The sequence below is a fragment of the Pteropus alecto genome, unplaced genomic scaffold (assembly GCF_000325575.1).
Source record: "Pteropus alecto unplaced genomic scaffold, ASM32557v1 scaffold45, whole genome shotgun sequence".
Classification (NCBI taxonomy): domain Eukaryota; kingdom Metazoa; phylum Chordata; class Mammalia; order Chiroptera; family Pteropodidae; genus Pteropus; species Pteropus alecto.
In genome coordinates, this window is record NW_006442491.1 from 15,187,090 (window position 1) to 15,198,157 (window position 11,068).

At 41.6% G+C, this 11,068-nt stretch overlaps 1 protein-coding gene across 1 annotated transcript in view; it reads left to right on the forward strand.

The window, feature by feature from the left end:
- SLC23A2 (solute carrier family 23 member 2) overlaps positions 1-11,068 on the forward strand; it is a 97,237-nt gene that overhangs the window by 24,437 nt on the left and 61,732 nt on the right. Inside the window, exon 2 of the mRNA XM_006921620.3 lies at positions 6,345-6,599. Within this exon, the coding sequence (XP_006921682.1) occupies positions 6,492-6,599 (108 nt within the window). The 5' untranslated portion in view covers positions 6,345-6,491. The remainder of the gene's footprint in view (positions 1-6,344; positions 6,600-11,068) is intronic.

An 11,068-nucleotide genomic window follows, 5' to 3' on the forward strand; every position in this document is an offset into this window, starting at 1 on the left:
TTTGGGAGCTCTTGGTCTGGGGAGCATGGGCTTCAGCAGTCCTGGTCCCTCAGCGCTCCCTCAAAAATCACAAGGGCGTAAACCACATAGCAAGTCATGCAGAGACAGTGCTTGTAGGCCAGCTGGCTCGGGCTGTATTCGCTTGGGAAAGGTCCGCTGTAAACTGAGCATTTAAAGGACACTTTTATGCCTTGCTTGCATAAACGTTGTCAGGACAGGAAGACTGATTAAAGTTAGAATCTTCCATTGCTTATAGCTGTGTATACTTTGGCAAATTACTTCTCTGAAACTCAGTTTTCCAACTTTTGTGGAGTTAGTGTGAAAATCAGGTAATCTTGTGCTTACTAGGGAGAAATAACTGCCATTTATAAAAGAGATGTGCTTGCACAGTAGGCTCTTAGCTGGAAAACTGCTGTTATTACTCTCATTGTGTTGTCCTCATCATTTTCATTGTTCTGGCCCTGGTTTTTCAGCCCTCAGCCTCTCCTTTCCCCTGTGCCTTGAGGTCAGGGCCAAGATGGCAGTAACTTAGCTTCTTATTCTTTGCAAGGAGTAGGAAGAGGTGATGAGGGACTGTGGGCGAGCTTTCCCCTGTGTCAGATTCCGTGGAGGATTTCGCTTTTTGGTTTAACACAAATTCTGACACTGCCCCTAAACCCCACTCCCCACCCACCCAACCCCTTATCTTTTGCTGCTTTTGCCTCCGGGCCTTGACATTTCCCCACACAAAAGGGCAGGCTGCCTGGTGAAACCTTCATCTCTGGTTAGTGTGGGGTTCTGCCCTTGAGGCTGTCTTCCTCACTCTTGAGTACTTGGCTGTGGAATGAATGCTTTGTCATTTTGGGATGTCCAAGGATGCATTTCTTGGTTCAGAGTTCACTGTTTTTCCCCTTCTTCCTCCCTCCATTTTTCTTACCCAACAAAGTGTCCACCTTTCTCAGGCTTTGCAGTCCTCTGCCTGGAAGCCTTCTCAGAGCCTCGCGCGCTGCACTTTCTTTGGCCCCATCCCCTGTTCTGCTCATTTGGATCTATGTCTTCTGGACACTCCAAAGGGTGCTGCTGTAAAAGAGACTGACAAAGAGAGTGGGTGGGACCCCAGTAGAGCTTGTGCAGGTCAGTTAAACACCTGGTAGAGGTGCTTGATGGAAAGTGGTCTTGTCAGAATGGAACTTGTCCTCCTTTATTTCTAGGAATGGGGACAGTGGGAAGGGTTGGCACTGCTAAAGTGGATGTCCATGTCTGAAACGAACACAAAGGTAAAATTAACTTAGGAGAGTAAATGTATTCTATATTAAAAACTCCTGTCATTTTCCCTTAACAAGGATAAGGGCATATTGAAAAGCGTGGCGATGATGGGGCTGGATGTGAAGCAAAGAGCTCGTTGGTGTCAATTATTACAAATATGACTGCATGGCACATGGCCTTGTGAAAATCTAGCAGTATTTCACCATCCTCTTTGCCTGTCATATCTTCTGGAAAACATAAGCTTCTGGCGGTCAAGGTAAAGGTTTATCTGGGCTACTGCAGGCAGATCTTATTTTTAGATATGTTTATGGTCATGCTGTATTTTTTTTTCCCCCCTACATCTGGGGAGGTTATGGGTGGCTAGATAAGATGTAGAGGATTGATTGATTTGGTTTCATAAAAATGAAAATCATTCTGAAAGATCATCTACAAAATTCACGAGCAAACAAAAAGCTAGGAGAAGATATTTGCATCACGTGTGACAAAAACTTAAAGGATAAATATCCTTAAAAAAAAAAAATCTGTAAATACTATAGAAAAATAGGCCAAGGGCATAAGGGGATAACCCTAAGAGTCTCTGTACTTGCTAATAGACATGAAAAACTCACAAATCAACACATTGCAAAAATCTCTGAAAAATTATCCACTGGCACAGATTTATATTAGGGCTATCAAACTTTGATGAGATGGTCACATAAACTGCCGGTGAGACTGCCAGTTGGGAAAGTCTTTCTGGAAGAGAGCTTTGTGTTATGTCTCAAGAGCCTTAAAAATCTTCTGACCCTTTAGTCTTTGGAGATTCTGTTCCAAGGGATCGGGGTATACACAGGGTTTGTCATGCAACACCATCGTTTGTAACTGTTAAAACAGACATGGTCCTCCCAGGTGACCACCAGTGGAGTTGTAATTTCTGCAGCAGAACCTCATATCACTGTTAAATAGCATAGTTTTGAGGAATAATGAGATGTGTATATGATAGAATAGGTAGGAGCACTTGTCGATGTGGAATTTTAGGGCTGCCTTCTTTTCTCTTGGAATGCTGGAGACGTCACTTTTTCTTTTCTTTTTTTGCTATTATATGGTAAATCCTTATATAATATCTATAATATAATAAAAGACAATATACTAATTTTTCCTTGGTAAACAATCTGTTTTTGTTTGCGTACTTTTTTTTTTTTGAGAAAGTTTTCAAGATTTTATATCTTTAAAATTCTGACATTTTACCAGGATGTATCAGTGGTGTCTTCTTTTCAATACTCCTTGCCCGGCACTTGAGATGTCCAGTGGATCTGAAGTTTGTTTTCAGTGAGGATGTTTTGTCTGTTAGTTTTTGGACTCCTTATTCATCTCTTCCCTGATGGTCTGTGGGAATTCCTCCTTTACAGATATCGGTTCTTCTGGCTCTGACATCTCTTTGTAGAATTGTTCTAACAATTTATGTTTGGTTCCCAATAATGCATCCATCAAGAGATTTATTTTAGAAGTCGTATTTAAATTCTAAGAACTCTTTTTGGTCCTTTAGTTACTACTTTTCCTTTGAGGATATGAATTAGAATTGTTTTTAAAAATACTCTCCTGATTCTTACATTAATTATGTCCCATTGGGTGTTAACCCCACTCTGCCTGTCTAGTCTGCTTTCTGCTTGTTCATTCCCCTCTGATGCCCAGTGACACCCCCATTCTCTCCCCCGTGAGACTTCAGAGCCAACGCTGGGTCCAGCTCTCATGTAGGCTTAAGGAGGTGTCCTTGAACTTGCTTTTTGAAGTTAGGTCCTCAATTGTCAAATTAGGTGTACTTTTTTTTTTTTCTGTGTTTGGTGCTTCTGATTCATTTTGGTGAGGATTGCAGAGGGGGTTTTTTTTTTGTTTGGTTGTTTTTTTTTTTTTTTAAGGTGATTTGTGCTTTCACATTTCCAAGAAGTCTGCAGTGTTTTTGTAATGAAACAAACATTTTTATACATTATTGCTGTCTTGGACAACCAGGTTAGAGGCCTTGGCGCCATTTCGACCTTCCCTTTCCCTGTGCCCTCTACACTGGCCGGTTCTAGTTCTATTTTGCTCTCCAGTTTTCCTCTTACCATCTACCCTTCTTTTCTTTCACGTCGCTGTGGCCCTACAGCCCCCATTTCTCACCTGCACAGACACTCTAGGCTTCTGATCTTCCTCTCTCCACTTAGCCTTTTATTTTGTCCACCTTTCTTCATATAAAGTCCCTTCCCCAAGCGCAGATCTGGCCATTATCCTTATCCCTTTGAGCACTCTTTTCTTAGATTCTCCTCTTTTTCCCGCTGAATTGAGTACAACCCCTTTAACTTGGCACCCTCCAGAGACTAGCTGGTCTTAGCTAATCTGCTTGCCAACTCCTGTGCAGTGAGCTGCTCGGTGACTCAATTTCCTGCTTCTGTCATGCACCTTGTACGTGGCTGGGATCGGTTCAGGGGAAGGGACAGTCTGGAGGTGGCAGAAAGCTGGCATCATTGGACTCACCCGTTGGTGGTTGTCTTGGCAACACCTGTACCTGGAGAGTCAAATATAGGAGGCCCCGGGTGAAGGAAGAAGAGCCTGAGAGAGACAATCACCAAAGGCTTAGGAAGAGGATAAACCTTGCTGATTGCTTATTCCTGATGGTGAGGCTGAAATATGTGTTCAAGGAAAGGACCAGTAAGTAGCTGAAGAAAAGGTCTCTAGTCATAGGAACCTGAGCAGCCACACAAAGCAGCTGTCCTAGCAGTAGCCGTACAGCAGATGTATAGCAGATGAGGGGATATTCTGTGTTCTGCCTCTTTGCAAACTTTGCCACTGCCAGGTATTGTTGTAGTTGTTGTTGTTTGGAATTGTCATAAAACCCTTTAAAGTAAGAACGTATGGAAAAGGTTAGTTCCAAGTAATTAACATATGCCATCTCTTTCAGGGTTACAAGTAGAGCTAAGCAGTGTTTGTAACTTCCCTTCTGGCTATCGAAAGTCTGTACTTTTATATATTGGAAACTGCATAGCAAAGTGGGTCCTCATATCCCCTGTAAGCAGCAGGAAAGATCAAGAGAAAATATAATGACCCATTTGTCCTTGTTCTTGAAAAGGGAAAATTATTTTAAAAGTCACTAAATGGCACTAAGTCGCATAGATTTATTCCTTAATGGGCTTTGTTCCATCTGGTGAAAGGCATGTCCCTGTTTCTCAAACTGGCACATATCTCCCTTGGGTGTGCATGATCTTGTGCTAAGGAGCCACATGGCACGTTTGGGATGCCACTTCTGAGGGGCGGGGAGGGAAATATCTGTAAACCAGCATTTCTCAGCCTTGGCACGATTGACATTTGGAGCTGGATGATTCTTTATTGTGGGATTTGTCCTGGGCACTGTAGGGTGTTTGTTTTAGCAGCACCCGTGACCTCCACCTATTAGATGCTAGTAGCTCTCCCCCAGTTGTAATGAACAAAGATGTCTCTAGACATTGGCAGATATCTCCTGGAGGGGAAAATCACTCCTGGTTGAGAGCCACTGCTTTAAACAGATATGGATGTGAACAAGAATGCAACATGTGCAGGAACATTTAAACCAAAAGAACCACCACAGAAAAATTCGGTGTCTATACCTAGCTCCTCTATTGCATTGAGGCAGAGCTTAATTTTCTGGCAACTATTTTATTTTACTCTAAAATTTTGTATAATTTTCTCTTATTTATTTAGATTTCACCCCTCACCCCACCACAACCACACTGGCTCATTTGAAGTATTTGTTGAATGAAAAGTACCCCTAACAGAATTCCTTGAACCAGGAGGTTGCCTGCTTGTATTTCTAAACTTCTTGTAAGTGGGTCCTCACATTTGTAGGACAGCTTGGCCAGGTTTATTCATTCTCGGTGGGAATTTAATTGATGCTAACATCTGACATCATTCTCATCAATGTGCCAGTGAATGTTCTCTGTCCCTTCTCACCCCTACCCGCTTGTGGTGTTTTTTTCCCCCACATAAAAATTTAGGCATGCCCAGGCGTATTTTATTGTATATGTGCCAAGCCTTGTAGGGCTCCTTTGTGCCCTCTCAATTTTTGAAGCCAAATTCTCCAAACGCTTATTAATCTATGAGTGGATCTCTTTTATTTTCATACTTCTGCTGTTTGAAGATGAGGTTTTAATTTTCTTCTTCACCAAAACGTGGCTGTGTAGAATTGTTTCAGTAATTTCCCGCTTTTGACTTCTGCTTTGGATTTTTGTTAGCTTAGAGCCTTGCATGATTGTAATACCAGATTCTCTGAGATTCTCTGAGCATGTCAGATCCATCCTGGATCTAGTGCTGTCGATCTCCTTTCCCCTCTTCCTGTATCTCCAAATCTCTTGCTATTTTAACCCCCCTCCTCCTTTATTGGTTGGATTTTTTTCTTTAGGGTTATGTTCTCATTTGCTCGATATCGGATGTTTTGGCTCTATTTTTTTGTGTGGCATTCTAGCCCATTTAAAGCTCATCTTGCTACCTTCCTGGAATTCCATGTGTCATTCAATTCTAGATTGGTTTTATCTCCTCTTTTTCGTACTTTTGAGTGCCTTCCTCTGCCTTTAATCGAGCACATGTAGGGAATTTAGAATTTTAATATCCATTTAATCATAGCAAATTGGCTATAACTGCACTTTGTAGTATGGGTGACACTAGCTACAAGTGGCAATTTAAATGTAACTTAATTAAAATTAGATAGTTAAAAATTCTGTTTATTGTGCTAGCCATATCTCAAGTGCTCAGTAGCCTTGTGACAAGTGACGACTAGGCGAGACAGGGCAGTTACAGAACATTTCTACTGTTGCAGAAAGTTCCGTTGGATAGCGCTGGGCTATAAAATGTAGACCATAATGCACGTCAAAGAAAGACCTATTTTTATCTCTAATATGCTGATATTTTGAGATATGTTCCTCTCCAGGGGATAATTTAGAATCAGTGAGTGACCTTAAACCAAGAGGGTGGGGACTTGGAAAATGTTAAGTACTGTGTCCTTGGGTGTTTGGGTGTAACTTGTATTCTGACTTTTCCGTCCAGAAAACATGATAACCATGTGTCTGTCCTGTGTTGTTTGTGTATTGAAGTGACTTGGCTTCTTTCTCCTTTTCTAGATGCTAAGAAATGGTGCTGGTGGGGCTCATCTCTGCCTGATAATTGGGTGCACTGGAAGAGCCAACTCTGATCCTGGGCTCCCTGCTTGAACAAGCCTTCACTACCAGCCACTCCAGTCCAGCGGCCAAACTACTTGTTTTTCCTTAATGATGGGTATTGGTAAGAATACTACGTCCAAGTCCATGGAGACTGGGAGTTCAACCGAAGGCAAATATGAGGACGAAGCAAAGCACCCCGCTTTCTTCACCCTTCCAGTAAGGGCATTCCCTGCCATCCTTTCCTCTTGAATCACTCTAAAGTAGTTTCTGTATTGAATCGACATAGGGTTAGCTTTAATACTCATGTTTTCAGTGAAGGTTAAGGCACTCGAAAACCAAATGCGTTTCACATGAGAGAGTCTCCGGGGATCCCTGTGGGCTGACTCTGGTTTTGACCCTGTGCTGTGGCTGCAGTCACCTGATGGGATTAGCTCCCAGAAGAAACTATGCTTACTGTGAATGCTGTGAAACTGGCTCAGCGCCCACTCTGTACTGGAGGATGTTGAAGGCTTAGTTTAATCTTCAAAAATGTATCCTTGTGAAATAGCCTGCAACCCAACTTCAGACTTGTATTACAAGGTGGGAGAGTAAATGAATGACTTATTGTTTAGATGCCCATGCTTTGCATTATGGTAGCAGTGCCCAAGATAGAGGTAGTTTTATCTGGACAATTAATATCAGTCAGGTAAGGCCGATGACACACATTCATTATCATTCAGGGCTAGTATTTTTCCAGATATAGGATTATGACTTAATGTATGTAAAGTTACCTAAAGCATTGGTTTGACAAATATGTGGTGACAGAAAGAAATCTAACTATGGGAGGTGAATACACAGTGTAAATATATATATGCCTTACTGTTAAAGTATACAGCTGAAACTTACTGGATTTCGTTAACCAATGACACCGTAAAAATAAATAAAAAATTAATTAATTAATTAAAAGAAAAACACTCTTTAGAGAGAACTTGCCTCAAGGTGTTTTTCTCTTAAGATTGGAAATGAGGTTGATAACAAGAATACCATTCTAGGATTCCTTAAAAGATGGTCCTGGAATTTGCCTCACAGCAGTGTAGTGAGAAAGATACGGACTTGATGTCTGTAAGTACATTGGTTGACCTGACTTGCATTCACGTTCCGATATTTTCTATATTAATTCACAGAGAGGTGATCTACTGATTTTACAGCTGACATTAATGTTTTATTGTGTGAAGCGAAATTTTGAAATAGGATTTTCTGTCATATTGAAGGCTTAAGGTCAACACAGGTTTTTTAGAGTAAGAGACAAGTCAGTTTTCCAGATTTAAATTAGATCATCTTTGAAAAAGAAGGAAAGTTTCATGCCTGGATATCAGCTTGTCTCTACCATACTGATGAGGTGTGGAGGCTGAGCAGGGCCAGCAAAGGGGACAGGTAAGAGGTGGTTGCTGAGGTAGGAGGGGAACCAAAGAAGCTCCATCCAGGTAGCCAGTGACTCAGGCATTGTGAGAGTGAGCTAGACTAGGAATAAGGATAGACTTTCAGATTTAGCCAGAACACAGCGGCTGAGGTTCGTGTGGGTGTGATTGCAGTGATGCGCCGCGGACCCTAGGTGATGTAAGGAGGGAATTGAGGCTGATGCAGGGGATGGAGGGGCTTTGAAAAGTGAAACATCATTCGGGACAAGAGTTTGGCAGGCCTGCTGGATTGGGGTCTTTGGGAGCATCTAGGAAGAAAGACAGGTGGATGAAGAACAGGCAGCTTTGGTGAAAGCTGTTAGAAGAGTAGATCTGACCAGATTTGGCGTTGGGTTAGATGCGGGTGGCCAAGTACAACTGAAGTCAAGAAGGGTTTTGGGGTTAGGCACCTGGGTGTCTGGTGGTCCCTGCAGATAAATTAAGAAACACAAACAAAACAGAGGATGCTTTTTGTGTTTGTTTTTAAGTTGATTTGGGGAAGTAAATGAATTCATAGAATATGGAATTAAGATTCTGCTCTTTTGTGGTACTTTGTGTCCATTTAGTGAGGAAAGCACTGATCCATCCCTCGGCCCCTGAGGAGTCTTTCTCCTGTTGTCTTCTCTCAGCCAGGAAGCAGGTTTCCTGCTTTGTTGCTGAGAGTGACCAGCTAAAATCATATCTGAACACTGTTTACATTGGCATCTCCTAGCACAGAAAACAATTTCCCGATTCACCAGTTAGGAAGAGAGTTGTAAACTGGGCACACTCAGGCATTATAATATTTGAGTTTGCTGGGGCGCCCTGATTTATGCCTGTTGTTCCTGCATATATGTTCATACAACTCCCCTTTATGCCTACAACCGTTCTGGTTTGTATGATGAATTATGTGGTCTCCGTAATTACAACCAAACTTAAGCATATGAAATAGCTGAAAACATTTTTTACTTTTTTCAGAGAAACTTTTTGAAACATCTTATGTGATTAGACTTACACACATACACAAAACCCTTCTGTTTATAAAAGTAATAACATGTTCGTATTACAAAATTTTTGAAAATACATTAAGGCATTTAGAAGATAAAGAATATTTTTGAATTGAATTGTTACAGAATTGATCAGAAAACACAGTTGGGTCCCTTCCTTCCTACCTTCTGTAGTTACCGCAAGTGAATTACGCTCCCCATCAGTAAAGATGTTGCTCCTGTCTTTTGAATTGTAAGTAAAGGCAGGAAAGTTTTTTTTATTTAACAGTTCCATTTATTTTCATACCTGTAATCTAATAGTTACATGATGGAAATACTCCAGAGGAATCAAACTGTGTGGCAGTGAATGAAAATGTGTGAGAAAATTTCTGCATTCAACAGATCTGGCTGAAAAACTCAAGTTAAAATGCTAGGTAGAACAAATTGTTCTTTAAAATATCAATTCCTTTCCTTTGAAACAAATTACTGAGTCACCCAAGAAAATACAAAAACATAAGTAAATAATAATTATTAGTGTTTAGGCTATTACAGTGCGGGTTATCCTCAGGACACACACATCAAAGGCAGGAAAGTTGAAATATTAAGTAGTTAATAGAAGCTGGTGATTGATTGTAAGAAAGTCTATAAGGAAAATAAAGGAGACAATGACAGAAAAAGAGGCCTGGATCAGACATAAGAACGTATATGAAGAAAACACTAACCCAGGAGTGAGAGGTTTGGGAGGAACTAGGACAGAAGGAGGGGGTGGCCAACAGCTTTAGAGAATAGGGGCGAGCTGCCCTCCTGTAAGAGACCTGAGACCCCAGGGGAAGTGGCCGAATGGGCGTGCTCTTAGGTGGGAGGCCAGCAGCTCAGAGCCGTGCCCTGTAAGAATGCAGCCAGGGCAGCTGATGCCCCTTTCCTTCCTTTTCTCTTTCTTGTCAGATCCCTCTTCTTCCTCTGCTTTCAACCTCCCGCCTCCTTCTCCCCTCCCCTCCCTTGCTTTTCTTGTAGGAGAAGTGACCTTGGCAGGCATGGGGAGGGATAGGTGAAGAAACCATATAATGGTAACCTTGATTCCTGTAGGCCTGTGACTCTGGATGGCAGATTTGAACATACTCATTCTCAGCAGTGAAAAGAAAGCACAAGATTTTTTTTGGGTGCAAACAGTCCTATTTTAAAAACCAAGCAAGGAAGGCTAGCTAGAACATGTCCTTGTTCTTATAACTTTAGTACCAGTTGCCATGGAGTTTCTTCTTGTACATTCCTGAATAGAGGGTTTGGAGTTGTTAGATCTTAAAATGGAAAGTCTCAGTTGAATGGTAATAATAGGTGTCTTGGAAAATGTTCTCTCTCTGTAAGAATAATTAGATCTTGGGATCAACAGTGTGATTCTGAGAAGGGTCTGAGGATGACTCTGTTTCCTGGAGCCAGCCCAGGGACTTGGTTCAGTTCCCCTATTTTCTGTAAGATAAGGGCTAGAATCTACTGCATGATAAGCATGATTTAGGGCAGGGGATGCTCTTGATAGTTCAAAATTGAACAGCCAAGATGAGCAGCCTTCTTGTTTAAAATGTCTAAGTTGGGGAAAATTTTATAGAAGAGGACTATGCTGATACATGCTTTGAAATAAAAACACTGAAAAGATGGGATGCGAATGAACATTTTTATGCATGGTAAGAGGTTCTTTACCTTTCTTTCTAGAGTTTTTGATCTTAATGAATTTTTCTGCTCTGGTATTGAGGTTACACATAGTTGCTCATATTGCGGCTTACTTTTAGTTTGAATAGAGTTTTGGTAGCTGTAAATGAGATGTCAGATGTTAGTAATACAAAATGGCCATCTAATAGTTGAGACATGTACAGTTTGCTGTGAATGATCTTAAAGTAACAGAGCTGCTGCAGTCATTTCTTAGAGCAGGTTTACGAAGTGGATTATCCCTCACTTTTGTATGAGGCCCGATTCACAGACTCTTGGTCCTAAAAAGGGCCTTAAATAAAGGAAATCTTGTCCATTCTGCTCACATTCAGTGCTTGCTTTGTGCTCCAAGCACAAATAACAGAAGTGGTTGTCCAGGCTTGCTGCCTTCCCTGCCCTACAAGGCCCACCCTCAGCACTATCCCTGCTGCCAGTGTTTTCTTTGGATCATTTCTTGCCTGGATCATTATGATGGCCTCCCTGTGGCCTCCCTGCCTCCCAGCCTTGTGCCTTTCCAGCCCCTGACTGGGATTCCTGCCTGTGTCTTTTGCATTCCTAGACTACTTAAGACTTCCTTTTTTTCTGA